This window comes from Poecilia formosa, unplaced genomic scaffold, assembly GCF_000485575.1.
Source record: "Poecilia formosa unplaced genomic scaffold, Poecilia_formosa-5.1.2 Scaffold4, whole genome shotgun sequence".
In the NCBI taxonomy this organism is placed as follows: domain Eukaryota; kingdom Metazoa; phylum Chordata; class Actinopteri; order Cyprinodontiformes; family Poeciliidae; genus Poecilia; species Poecilia formosa.
Genome location: NW_006799943.1, coordinates 6,574,271 through 6,589,105, shown reverse-complemented (window position 1 = coordinate 6,589,105; position 14,835 = coordinate 6,574,271). Strand labels below are relative to the sequence as shown.

The window sequence follows — 14,835 nt, the reverse complement described above, 5'->3', positions numbered from 1 at the left end:
GATATTCTGGTTGTTGACGAATTTGCTTTCCTTTCCTTACAGACCCAGCTGCAGCTGAGCTGAGGTTTGGATAAAGTAGGAAGAAATTATCCATGTGTGTTAAATCCCAAACATTTGTTTGTAATTGTAGACATTCAAAAGGTGACACTTTGTTGAGGATTATCTTTGAAACGTAGCCTCTTTCAGTAAAGCAGACAGCATCCACTGCTCGGAGAGTCACACAACCACATTTAAATATCTTTGCACTTTATTCCCAAAAATAATTTAGACACAAATATACATATAGTTACACAAAAAACATGAAAACGAAATGTACATTTTCTTCACCGTGTAGCTTTCCTCATTTTAGAGAGCTTTACACCAAGCAAGATGTTCTCATAAACGTGACTTTTAGCTCACAAGTTTAAATGTTAAAGTCTGTTGAAATCTCAGGGAAGAAGGAAAACAAACAAACAAACAAAAAAAAACCCAACAAAAACAGGAAGTAGCTCATGTCCAGGAGCACCGACTACACCATCTGTAAAGGTAATGGAGGAAAAATAAAAATACAGTCACTTTTGATGGAAAAATTGGGTACACAAAAAATAATTACTGTGAGTTACTGTAACAGGTTATGACTTCTCGCCACTAGTTGTAAGTCTAAATCTAGATAAGCTAAAGGTTGTGTGCTACGCAACTGTTTTTCAAAGATGATTTGTATGCAAATTCATGAACATTTTCAGACTATTGGTAGCAATAAAAGAGGTTGTTTGAGAATAGCTTTGCGGTGGTTTCTCTTTGTGTGCTTCATTTTGGCTACATGCTGTATCACACAGGAAAAAAAAGAAAAGAAACAGCTTCAGTGACCCAACAGGTCAAGAGAAAACTAACTTTACGCAGGTGGTCAGGTGAAATGTCTCTTATTTTAGGTCAACTTTCTTTATCTATTTACTGAATGTCACAATAATAATAAGAGAAAACATGTCAGACATTTATTAATGTCTACTCATGTCTTTCTATTCAGTGTATGTAAGCCTTTGGCCTCATCTGTATACCAATGTGAGAATTGCACAGATTTGAAATATTTTGCACATTTTAGATGTAGATTTTAATTTTGGATATTGTCCTGGATAAACAGTATTACACTACAAATCCTCAACATATCTGCAACCTTTATTTCTAAAAACAAGCAACCTTGGTCCTTAATTTTGAATGATTGACAAATACTTTGCATTATCAAATGAGGCTTTCGATATACAAAAAAATAAGCACATTTGGTTTAATATTTAGACATCTGCATGTGCCACCCTGTTCTCAACATTTAGGTTTAACAATAACAATTTTAAAATATTAAAAGGAAGATTGAGAAAAATGTGGGCTAATCACAACCACCATCCTAATCACAATATCAATGCAATATCACTTTAAAAATAACAACTTAGTATAATGCTGTTCTAGCTTGCTTTCCAGATCTCAAGATGAATATCCAAGAAAACTATATATATTTTTAAAATGTTTGTTTCAGACAGTCTTGATGTTTACATCCCCAGAACAGGTAAACGAGTCAACATGGTACGGCATGGCTTCACAGAAACATTGAGTAATTTCACACCACCACACAGGCAGCTCAGAACATGTGAACATGCAAGCATGAAGTAATCAGCATCTAATCCTGACCAATCCCTCTTTCTGTGTTTGGCAATGATAAATTACACATACTGATTAACCAGCTTTGCCAAACCTCTAATACGTTCTCATTCAGGGGAAAAAAAAAAAAAAAGGGTAAGTTGATGCTACATAAGCAGTGTTTTTCTAAGGCGGGGACCTGGGTTATGAAAAGAAGTGTACACTGATACTCTGTGATAATATTTGACCCAATGGGAGGAAGTAGCCGTCTACATCACAAATCTGAAAGTTTAATCTCTTTCAAACTCGACACTCTTAAAAACAAATACACAGGATTATGAAGCCTAAACAAGACTTGAAAGATGCCGTCAAATAATAATAATAATAATAATAAAGCCTTATAAACTGTAAAGATCTTACCCCGTTTCCCTCCCCCCATGTTTCTCTCTACAATTGTAGTTTTAAATATATGAAATACTGTCAAACTAGTGAAGTGACCTTTCCTGTTTTACCCTCACTTCTCACAGTTGTTGTTTATTTTTAAGCTGTTAAGAGGCATGGTGGTGAAACATGAAACTGCTGCTGCGCAAGCTACTCAGCAGGTTGTTGCTAGGAAACCAAAGAGGGAGCCAGTTACTTGATGCCACCAAAGTTGCTTAGCCAGCCGTGAGAGGTTGAGCGACTAAAGCCTTTTCTTTACCTATATCTCCCAGAATGCTATGCAGTCAGTGAAATTACTGAATCTGATGCATTATCTACTGATATTGATAACGCCTCTATTGTGACATATATTGTTTTTGATTTATAGTTTAAAAAAAATAAAAGCTACAAAAATGGAGGTCAATGGAGTGCAAACTAATCTGGCTTTTTATGTTGCGTTTGGATTAATGGCTTCTTCACGACTCTGTCACATTACCCAACATCAGTATAGGAATAATTTTATTCTGGATAATGATACACTCACAGGTTATCCTCCACTTTACTGAAACATTGTGATCACAGCTTACAAAGTAACAGCGTCACCATCTGGATGATGTCTGGATTTAATGAACTGCACCTTCAGCAGATCCCCCAGGGAACCAAATGCGAGGCGCTGTTATTTTGTGGATTGGCACCTTTTTTTTCTTTGTAACTTTAAAAAAAGAAGAAGATAAAAAGACCACACCCATTTATAGCTAGTGGGATGGCATCAGTGGGCATTAAGCAGAATAAGATAAGATCCTCGCATTCCTTCGGCGGCGAAGCCGCGGCTAAAACCCAATCGCCGTACCCATCGCACTCCATTCCACCGGATCAATAAGTGCTGCAGAGTTCCATTAAAATGCAATTGTGCCTTTATGCCCACAGGGTGTCTGACTGGCCAGCCGCTTACAAGCAAACTGACGGCTAAAATACTGCTGAAGTGTGAAGGTGAGCACAAACGGTCAGGCTCATTAATTAAAAACTGCCATGGGTCACTGAAGATCTCTCAACTCGGGTGGAGAGGGTGCAGAAGGAAGAGAAAAAAAAAAGACTATTACAGATATTCATGAGCATAGAGCTGGGCAGCCCCCTTGGAGGGTTGATGGGGGGGTGGGAGAGGTGCATGTACCTATGGGTGGGTGGTTGATTACCTCTCAGGACCAGCTTCACTATGAGTTTCATCTAATCCCTGCCAATAATGTGAGATATTTCCCTTATTAAGACCGGGGCGAGCCTGAGGAGGGCTGCCATGACAACCTGTGAGAGGACGGGGATGGCACCGGTGACGGAAAAAAAAAAAAAAAAAAGCCCGAGTTAGATGTAGCTGAAAAACTCATGCTAAGCAAAGTGACGACAGGCCGCTAACAAGGATTATTTACCGCCATGCAAAGGTATTCACACCCCTTGAAAGTTCACACTTTGTCAAGCACGACTTTCTTTTAGTGTGTTTTATTGGGATTTTATGTGACCGACTAACGCAAAGCAGTATATAACTGCGAAGGAAGAAAAAATACATAGCTTTCCAAACGTTATCCAAAAAACACACCAATTGCTTCCAGAAGTTACTCAATTAATAAGCAATAATGACCAATTTAATCTGAAGAAATCCAGTTCTGTGAAAACCTCAAAAGGTTCATTAGAGAGCATTAGCTAAAACAAACAACATCATGGAAATGAAGGAAAACAGCAGGGACAGAGCTGTGGAGAAGTTTAAAGCAGGGAACTTTGGAGGAGAAGCACAAGCCAACAGCTCAGGTGGAAAAATCTGACAACTATTAGCCATGGATTCCACAAATCTGGAATTTATGGAAGAGTGGCAAGAAAAAAGCAACTTAAGGCTCTCCATGCTAGCAACGTCGTTAACACTGTTTAATGTAGCACAGAAATGTTTGGAAAGGTGGTGGTAAAGTTATCTTACCTACATGTTATGCATTTTGTCAATAACCTACAAGCAGAACAACATTTGGACTTCTGAGCATTTGATTATTCATTTCAAGTAAAATTATTATGGCTAATTGCATGCTTTCCTGAAATTATGCAGCCCTATGGAAAATGCTGTATTTTTGTCAACAGTCAAAGAAACTGATTGGAGTTGATGAGCAATATCAGTGGAGATAAATATCCTGAAAGCCAGTTAAAAGTTACCAAAGACTTCAGAGTGGTCGAGAAGTTCACCTTCAAGCAGGACAAAAACCCTATAGACATACAGTGAGTGATATGGTCAAAGGATTTAGATCAAAACTCAGTCATGTGCTAGAATGGCCCAGTAAAAGTTCAAACCCAAATCCAACTGAGAATCAGCAGCAAAAGTTTAGAATGACTTTATAGACGATTGCCATCAAATTTCAGAAATTGAGATATTTTGTAAAGAAGAATGGGTAAAAGTTTTAGTTAGTGGACTTTCTTGCTATATTTAGCAACATTTCATGGGGGTGCGGGGGTATCGCTAAGAATCGGCAGGTCAGACTTTTTAATTATTTATCTGTTTCGGTAATCGTCCAGAAAACTACAATCGATGCAGTCCTAGTTGGAACCGTTCGGCCCAGACCTCCAGAGGTCCTCGCGGCCTTACAGGTGAGACAAATACGCACCATGCTGTCAGAGGAGCCTCTCTGCTTTAGTGTCTCCCGCCTGCAGAACCGCCTCCGCCACCGTCGGGACTCCCAGCTCCACGTTTTTATCAGTCGGAGATGCGGACTCGCTCCATCCGTCAAAGCCCCCGTTATCCTGACCTCCGCCGCCGGCTTCCCATGTAATCCGAGGCGGCGCAGAGAAGCGCACGGTCCCCTTCGCCTCCACCACCTCTCCACGTATCTTCTTTTTCTTCATCTCCTGCTCACCCTCCGCCGCTTCCAGGGGCTTCTTGCCGCCGCCGCCCTTGGAGAACCTCTCGGACAACTTCCTGGCCCACTGCGTGATGCTGGCGTCCAGAGAGTCCCTCCTGTATCCCGGCGCGTACAGGTGCACGTTCCCCGTGTACCACAACACCCACCACATCAGGCTGAAGAAAATGATGATGGAGCCCGTGTAGATGAGGAAGTCCCCGTAGAAGCGGCCGTCTGCAGTCAGGTTGCCGAAAATGCCGACGAGGAGCATCGCCAGGCCGCCGGCGTCGAACGCCAAGGCGAGGAAGAAGAACAGCAAGCACTTCCCCACGCCACTCGAGGCCATAACCGGAGCACAGCGCTGCAGTGCAGGACGGGAAGAGAAATAACGGCTGCCAGGTGATGAGCTTGCTTTTTTTTTTTTCCACCTGTGCGCCTGGCCACGCCTCGGTTACCTGTATCAACGTAAGGGGTTGTCTCCCTGCAACCTCAAACGAAGTGATATAACTGTCACGCTCCGAGCCTTGAAAGACATTTACACGCAGGTCACGTATAAACCGCACAGCATTTTATTGTGATCACGCCAGATTGAATAAGGTCATAAGCAAAATTGAATTTGGTACCCACTTACTGATCAGTCCATCTGAATAATTACACGTATGTGAGAGTTGGAGAGCCTTGGGCAATGTTTTTTTTCTTCCTTTTTATTCCTTCAAGAAAAATTAATAGCATTCATTAACCTTACTAATAGTTATGACAATGGTATATATTTTTTAAAAAACAGCCATAGGGCTTTTTGCCATGGGCACCATTTTCTCTGGGCAAAAGGAGTGTCAAAAATAAAGTTGTCACTTATTTCTGTATTGCTTTTTGGTATTTCCAGTCTTTTTATTTTCCACTATATAAGCACTGTAATGATTAAAGATTAAAGCGCCGGTTACATTATTTAACGTAATCTGTATTGCATTTGATGATCTTTTTTCTTTTTCAAAACCTACAACTTAGGCCAATCAAAGTAAAACTACAATGTAGGGGAAAAAAATCCTCTAGAAAGCAATTTGAGCTGAGTTGTGGAAAAACACACAATGTTCGCGATGAATTGTTAATGTCACGACTTCCTAAGAAGAAATGTAAAAATATATACACTGTCATAAATATTAGTTAAGATCAATTGCCAGATCCCAGCTCAAAAAAAAATCTTTATGATGTGGAACAGGATGATTGGATCATGGATGGACCAAAACATTGCATCATTTGTTCTGGGTTTCCCATATCTTGTACAAAGTTGCACATTTGTAAACCGTTCCTTTGTACGTTTGTGTCATTGAGGCTGTTGTTGCGTTCACTTTGCCTATGGCCAGATGTGGCAGCTCTCTAATTTGGACTTTTCATCCAAATAATTGACAGATAATAGGATCGTGCTCACTACATTAACCATTGATTTCCCAGTGCAACAGTTTAAAATATTGCTTTCGTCCATAAAGCATTTATACATGATATCAGGAATTCATAACACCTCAGGCCTTTTGGTTATTTTATACTCTTGCCCTGAAGGTAGAATGAGCCAAAATATAATTTACTTATCCTTAAACGTGTCCGAGACTGGCCGGTAAATATTTTATCTCTTTTCACTCAATGGACGTGGTTTCTGTCTCCTCAGATCTGTGTGGACTCTAAAAGGCTCAAATTTGGTTTAATGGACTTTGTGACTGGGAAACATCCAGCACAGCAACAAGAACAATGTCAGTAACTGCGCCCGGCTAAAAGCTATTTTGCCCAGATGTATGTGTTCATATTAACATATTAAAAAAAAACTATACCAAAAGGTGCACTGATGATGGTTGTTCTAGCAGGACAAACTGGCCTTTAAACGGTTGAATAGCTTTGCCAAAACCTTACTTTTTTTTGACTGTGTTTAAAAACCGTCAGGAAATCATCAAATTGAAATTAGTTTTACTAATTCTGTCAAGGACTGAATATTCAGTCAGAATTTAGTGTTTTGTGGCTACAAAAACAATAGTGACACTAAAGAACCCAGTGCAGTTTAGTTAAAGTTTACAAAAACAAAGAAAAGCTAAATGTTGATCAAAAGTGTATAAACTAAATGTTTCTGTTGCAGGTTGCTAAGCAGAATAAGAATAGGTCGTCATGTGTGTTGATTATGATTCTTTTTAATCCCCTCCATCAACCTGCTAGATGAAAATGAGCCTTTTAGGCTCAATCTAGCATATTTGCATGATGTATTCATGTTGATTACTATGCATTGTCCCCATGTTGTCAGGAATAATATGCATAAATACATGTATTTCTTTATAAAATAAATAAAAATTCACAAATTCATTCCAAAAAGATGTTTTAATGGATCCTGCTCTGTTTATCTTGGGACTTTGTCCCAGTGGTCATAGATACGACCAGAACGAGTGTATTTTGTCAGATATGTGTCTCCAAAAAAATCTATCGCACTCTTTTGGAAAGGAGCAGGTAGTAGATAGTATCACATTTTGGATTAGACAAATGTTAGAAACTTTTCCCTTGGAAAGAAGGACTTGTATACAAAAAGGGAAGCAAGGAAAATTTGAAGAGGTTTTGGTCTTCACTTTATTCATTTGTTAAAGATGCAAAACTCGTAGATGAAGAAAATTAATATAAGATATGTATGACCCTGGTGAATAAGATTGAAGAAAATTGTTGGTGTGTGGAAATGTAATTGGTTTCTACTGTATCTGTCTGAGAGCCTCTATGTGGTTTCTTTTTCCTTCTTCTTTTGTCTGTTTTCTTATGGTTGATTGTTTGTTTTCTGCTTGGTCATTTGTTCCTGACCTAAATGTTTAAATCACATGTTTATTCAATACGTGTGTGTTACTGGAGCGCATGCAAACTGAAATGTGTGTGAATTATATCTCTAGGGTTATTAAGAATACAACAAATGTATGAATGGTTCATATAAAATTTCAAATAAAAATAATGTTTAAAAAAAATCACAAATTCAGCTGAAAGAGTAAGGATAAATTGATCGAATGATCTAAATTGTGTAGTGGGATAAATGTGCAAATAACAACCCTTCTTCTAAGGCTGCCCTGGGCAACTGCCCATAGAAAACCTACCACTACCAGTGAAGAAACTGTCCAAATCACATAAAGTGTGGCGAATACAGATTCCTCTTCCTCTGGAAGAATGCATCTCCTTTTCTGACTCATTTACCACTCAGTCAATAGGCAACTTTAAAATTTCCAATGGTCCTCGAAGGCATCCTCTTCCCCCTTACCATTCTGAAAGGCACACGAGAGTTTCCCCAGCAACCCAGACACCTCGGCTGTTCATCTAGGCACAGTGCTCATTAAATCTGCAACCCAGTCACACTTTGAACGATTTCATGACTTATTAAGTCTCCTGATTAACTGAAAGACGTGGCAGATTACATGGATTTCCTTCAGTAAAGTCCTTCATGGCCCAAAGTGATTTCTTCCCCATATGCAGGACATCTGCTGCAGAAAATTACAAAGAAATAGGAATGAAGCGGTGGGTGATCATGGTGCCCGTCAGCTCAGAGAGAGAGAGAGATGAAATCTCAGTCAGTGGCTAGAGGACAAATCCGAAACTGAACCCGTGAGTTTATCTTTAAGAGTGACAGCTTGTAATGATCTACAGTGTATTTGGGAAAGGGATGGGTGCGGGGTGGGGGTGGAGGGGGTGTAGGGAAAGGCTGCCAAATGTTGCTGCTTAAGCGTGCATAGATATGACTGCTAGAGGGCGCCAGTCATCTACGGAACCAAGCTGAACCCGCCTTGGGCAGAGTGCATTGGATGCACGCTGCGTTGCCTGAGCAGCAGTGACAACATTTTCACTCGATTATTGTGAGCAAAAACAATGTGGTTTACTCGGAGAGAGCAACCTATTTAAGCTGAAACTCTGAGGCAAGACTCCATGTGAGGAACCAACGTGCGCAGGACTTGTCACAGTGAGCCTCCTGGTGCTCACACACGGAACGTCTCGCAGGATTTTAATTATCGGTTTGATTTCACATCAGATTTCATCATTTCTAAGTACTTCTCTGCTGTAGCTCAGGTTGTATCATCAATCCAGACAACATCCAAGAGTTGAGTGCTGGTAAGAAAAGAGTGCACCCCCTCCACCAGGTGAAAACATTACTACTCTGTATGAGCAAAGGCACGGCTTGTTTTAAGTTTGCTGAGTTCATGAGGAGGAAAGTGTGAGCTAATAAGGGGGAGGAATTAGTGACGAAGGTATGGACGGATGTGATGGTCCTCTGATTAGGCTTATCTGGGACGTGTCGTGACTGGAGGCTTGTGATACCCGGAGAGGGGGCTTTGTCTCGGAAGACTGTTATCCCAAGCTGGCAGAGGAACCCCACAACACCCCCACATCCCCTTTCTCTAGAAAAAGAGATTAAAACAAAGGAAGGATGGATGGAAGAGAGGGTAAAAGGACAGAAAAAGTTATAAGGACTGTAGGGATGAGGAGAAAGATGAGAAGGAACCAGATGGGTGGAAGGATGGGAGAAAAAAAGCTTGGATGGGAAGACGAGGGGGGGAGGTTGGATTGGTGCGTAGGCGACAGAGATGGTGGATAGGAAAGCAGGATGAAGCTTGAAGTTGAAAAGAATGTTTGGATAGAGGGAGGATAAGGAGGAAAAATTGATGAATGGATGGACAGCAAGGGCCATCTTCCCTGTCTGTGCTGAAAAACAGTAATATGCTGCCACCGCCATGTTTCAACATGGCGTTGTTTCTTATAGGGTCAGAGTTTCTGACAGGACTTGTGATTTGCTGTCTTTCAACACTGGCTTTCCTCTCGACATGCTTTTTTTGAGCAGTTGGAAACTTTTGCACTGATATTAAAGTGCAAATGCATAAAAAGGCTGCTTTAAGATGCAACACGATATATTCAGCTGCAAGGTAGTAAAAAAAAGAGATGAAAACAAGCCATATAAGTGCGTTTTTAAATGATGCCTGAGAGACATTTGCACTCCAAACACCCCCAACTTGTTTTTCTGCAGTCTGCGTGCGAAGACTCTGTGAAGGCATCCCATGCTTAGCCTCCCCTCCGCTGAGCGGCATTTTGATTGACTGCTTATCGGAGCTGCAGGGTCGCTTCAGAAGTTCACTTAGTTGGTGTTTAGCCTGCAAAAGGTTTTCCATGAAGTCGAGCGTCGTGATAAATGCTGACTGATTACCTCAGACTTCCAGTGCTGTTTTCCCCTCTCGGCTCTTGGGCGTTTGGCAGAGGTTGCAGCTCGCATCACCTCCACCCCATATATCCTTGTGATCTTCGGCCCGCTTTCCGCTACACAGACCCAGTTAAATCTCTTAGTTTAAATCCGTTTGGAGCTCAACAAGTGCAAATGAACATCCTTTTCTTGAAAGACACTGCAGAAGCATTGCCGGTTGTAAATATGAGGGTACTCGTGTATAAGAATAATAATAATTTTTTTTAAAAATTTGTAGGCATTTCCAAATAAATTACACTTAAATCCAGAAAATGAGCATGCGCAAACAGATCTAGACAATGAAACTGCACGCATACATAAAACCAAGCGAGTTTTCTTTGTACAACCAAAACAAAGCGAGCTGAAGTGCAGATGAGGGAGTGATAAATAGTATTAAATTGGCCTCGTCACCACATGATTGAAATTGGTGTTTGCAAGCGGGAAGAAAAGTCTCCAAAAGTTGTTGAATACAAATTGTTGTATTTTATATGCGAAATCTGATTCTCATGCTATACACCACTATTTACATGGATTACTTATACAATACACAGTTTCCCCCCACAATCTAGCTAAGCCCTCTGGTAGGGACAGTTCACGAGTTTCCCCACCATGTTTTTTGTGTTAAAAATGTCAAGAGTTGCCGGAAATCTAGTAAATAAAACATCAAAGAAAAAACTGCAGTGGGTTGCATAAAACTGGTCTTTCTATAGGTTGCATATGCATAATTAAATGCCATAATTATTTTGAATTGTCTGCTGAAGATTACTGATGTTTTATTATATATTAACCTACCTTAACCTGTTTTTGTTATCAGTGCTAAGTGGTGTATACATATATATAAAAACATCACATAAAATAAACAACACTTAGCCTGGTGGGGGGACAAGTAAAGCCTGGTGGCCTGCCAGGCTCATCTGGGAGTAATCCTACAAATGAATGCAGGAGAACAAAGAGTAAAACCGAAGCAAACTTGAAGCCCTGATTAATAATATCAATCTCTGACACTGTCACAATGCTTGCCAACAGGATTGACACCAAAATGGGATACCCTTCTCTAAAGGCAAAGGAGTGCTTTTATCGTCATTAACAAAATCAGAAACACATAAATGCCTTACTGCTTCATCATTCGTGTACCAGCTGTTCTCACATCTTCAATGGTTTCCCAGCATACCCCTCAAACTGCCGCCAATAAAGCCAACGACTTCAGTCGTGTAACCATGTCGTTTCCCACACTCAGCTCATTATCGATACAGCTGGATTTTTTGCATTTTTTTTGTCTGTAGGCAGCCTTTACAACGAGGCCCCAGGTTGCCTTAACGAAGAACGGGCCAAGTCAAGAAACGCACTGCTTTGCGAAGCAACACTCTGGGGGTGTCTGCCTAGTGGCGAAGAGTGAAATCAGCAAAGAAGGGTAGAGCTGAGAGTGTTTCTGTGTGGCGGATGAGGCAAGATGGGCGAGTTAACCCTTCTTCCCTTTGAACATGCTTCTGGAAGAAAAGAAGCCGGAGCTGTATTAAATAATTGAGAGTTGGAAGATAATTGAGGACATAGATCAATAATATCTAGGGGGTTGTTCTCATTACAGTGATACCGAGACACATCCAAAAGTTATAGCTCAATGATGATGAATCTGGAGAGAATGGCTGAGAGAGAACGGGAGGAAGGAGGAGGAAGAGAGCAGTGAGATCTAAAAATTTTACAAATGAGACCCATTTCCTACCCCTGTCTGTCTCATCAGAGCCTCTTATCCAACCTCGGGATGTGGCAGGTGCTTTGGCCGCCTCACTTTTCAAAACGTCAGATCACTGTGCTTAGAAACAGGGATCTTTCCATGGGAGTCTGAAGGCTTCCCGGGCCCTGATTTCCCAGCGGATTGGCAGTCTCGACACGCATGGGTGTCTGTGAGCTTTTAAACAGTCGCCCCGCCCGTCTCCCACCACTCACTACCCGTCGTTCCTCCAAAACTGCACCCCGCTCCCTATTAAAGCCTCTTCTATCCTCTATTCGGCGCCTATCCTCCTCCATCAGCCACGCTTTGTTTCTGCCTCAATCACCTGCCTGCGACGTAAAAAGGAATTCACCAGACTTTTTGAGAAAGTCGCGGGATTAAACAGAGTCATTTTCATTAAATGTTTACGCATTCCCCAAGCCACAACTGGATGATGCTGGCGTTTCGAATCAAAGACGGTATCTCTTCGCCACCTGGGGTGAAAATTGGAGGGCTGCATTAAACCTGATCGAGTGTGTTTCAGGGGAGCGCTTACTTTTCCTGCCTGTTTATCCCTGAGGGGTTCAGTGTGGAGAGATGGGGGCCGCTGCCTCTGTTCATCCACACATACACGCTACTGAGCAAACATTTGAAACTACCGATGTTTATTTAAAATACCAATTAAATTTTTGGTAATGTTTTTTTTTTTAAACTTTACAAACTGTGTCTCCATCCATCCAGCCGTGCTGTATACAGGTACATCTGAAAATAGTGTGTTAGTCTCTTCCTTCTTCAGTGTTATTCCTTTCCATTCAAATTAAAACATTATTTCATAATTTTCTCTTTCATTTTAAAAGGAATCTGTGTGGAGTATTACTTGCTGCAGACAGCTGCCAGAGATACAATGCAAAAACACAAAGTTAAATAAGTCTATGATCCAAATCATGCCACAAAAAAGGTGTGTGTGAGCAGAGGTGGGTAGAGCACCCAAAAATTGTACTCAAGTAGAAAGTAGGAGTCTCAGATACTCCAGTTCTGTCAGGAGGAATGGGGAAAAATCCTGGCAAACTGCAAAATGTTTAACATAAGTTATTTAGTTTGTAGGAGAAATCTTGTTTTCCACTGTAACTGTTTTTTTTTTTTTGCCATGTGCTGACAGAAAAAGAAAACATTGCAAATGGTCTGCAAAAACTGTTACAAGTCTGTATGTCTTTATAGCAAGCTTAGTTGTACTAATGAGCATGAGCAGGTAGGAGTATACCTCAACAAAAACCTTACATAAAGAAAAATATAATGCAGAATGTTTTTTTTGTAAGTGAAGAGACTGAGAAAACTGGACCTAACTAACTTTGTCACAGAGGAGAACAGGAAGAAAAACAATGCCCCAGTGCTGTTTGATGCATTAAGATTTTATTCCAGGATTAAACCCCCCCGATGGTCAAATCTAAACTAATTTTCTGCAGATTTTTCCAAGACCCTTAAAGCTGCAGTGAAGTCGGATCTATAATTGGGTTAAAACCACTTGGATGAAAGCAAGTGTCAACTAAACCTGCGTAATGAGATCACTGAAATCAGTAAAAAGCTAACCAAAACAATCCAATGTTATTGGCTAAAATATGCTCAGAATTTCTGTAGAACTGAGTCAGAGTGCTGTGAAAGTTTAACTAGCCCTTATTCACGAATACCAGCAATAACCTTTATTTGTTGTGAATTAGAGTCTGAGAACGGTCATAAAAGTGAAGCTAGCCGGTATTATCTAATTAGCCTTTGTTTGTAACTCGTCAGTCCACAGAATAATAGTGAAGCTGTGTACAAACACAGGAATCACACTCATAAACTGAACACAGACTTGGAATTTGTGGAAGTTGTGTGTGTATGTGTGAACCAGGTTTCTATATCCTTGTGGGAACCTAACCTATTTATGTCTACATTGTAAGGTTATGGGGACCACTGCTTCTTGTGGGGACAAATCTTGGTTTTCATGAGGGGAAATGCTGTTTTTGCGTTAGGGGTTAGGTATATGATGGTTAAGGGTAAGGTTAGAGTAACAGTTAGGTTGTAAAAAATGTATGGAAGACCATGTAAAGTCCCCACAAGAAACAAAAACATGACTGTGTGTGTGTATGGGATGGTAATGCTTGAAATATGGGAAAGGATCTAGGTGCCTCAATAGGGAACAGCGTTTGTGATGATGGTGCTCAAGCCACAATCCTTTATGCAAACTGCTGTAAAAGCACTGTTGAATCAGCAGCAGTAAATATGCCACTGTGTGAGTGGGACAACGATGTAGGCTTGCTTCGGACTTTTAATTAGCTGGAGCATTCAGGAAGTGACAGTAGACATGGTTTATTGTTAAAATAGCTGTTCTGGAGTGTTTGTAAAAGTCGTTTTGATACTGGTTAGCGAGTGAAGCCTGGTGCTTTTAAGGAAATTATTATTTACTCAGCTTTAGGATCAAGGTTAAGACAACTGACATTATTTCATTCCAGAAACTACATTGAAACCAGATGAATGACATGTTAGATTTTTTTTTATTTATAGTCAGCTAAACCATAATGCTCAGGCATGTTGAAAACGTTCATCCATCCTTATCAGTACAACCAGAATTCCATTCCTTAATTCATCTGTAATACTTTAAATCAATTTGATGCTGTATCAATCCCTCAAATGTCTGTGCTAAGATATTTTTCTTGCATTTTTTATGGCATTTCTTTAGGAGCTTTTTCTTTATAATTTTCCATTTCAGGCTGTGTTGCGTAGATTAGCAGATGTGTTTGAGAATCATTGTGCAACAGCATGACCAAATTCCAGCTGAGCTTTAGATGTTGGATTACAATGTTTTGTTTTGTGTGTGTGAAATGCGAGACGCACTGTAAAAACACTAAATCTTACCAAGTATTCTTTTTTGGTAGAGCTTCTGGTGATACACTCAAAATAAGACAAAACTAACTTCAAAGTAACTTTTTAGGAAGAAGTTTGTTTTAACTCAATAATTCATTTGAATTGAT

At 40.4% G+C, this 14,835-nt stretch overlaps 1 protein-coding gene across 2 annotated transcripts; it reads right to left on the bottom strand.

Annotated features, from left to right (window-relative positions):
• Positions 1-229: 229 nt before the first annotated feature.
• LOC103144604 (transmembrane protein 238-like) lies at positions 230-5,764 on the bottom strand. Of its 2 annotated transcripts, none has more exons than XM_007561671.2 (2): positions 4,659-5,724; positions 230-517 (listed from the first exon to the last, which is right to left on the bottom strand). In XM_007561671.2, the coding sequence occupies exon 1, from the start codon at positions 5,236-5,238 to the stop codon at positions 4,666-4,668; it is 573 nt and encodes a 190-aa protein (XP_007561733.1). In that variant the 5' UTR covers positions 5,239-5,724; the 3' UTR covers positions 230-517; positions 4,659-4,665. The 2 variants fall into 2 exon arrangements, with proteins under 2 accessions (XP_007561733.1, XP_016531862.1); XM_016676376.1 differs by lacking the exon at positions 230-517 and adding an exon at positions 2,743-3,077 and having other exon boundaries at positions 4,659-5,764.
• Positions 5,765-14,835: the final 9,071 nt, after the last annotated feature.

Coding starts and splice junctions, on each gene's coding strand:
- LOC103144604 (XM_016676376.1), bottom strand. CDS start 5,238: ATGGCCTCGAGTGGCGTGGGGAAGTGCTTGCTGTTCTTCTTCCTCGCC.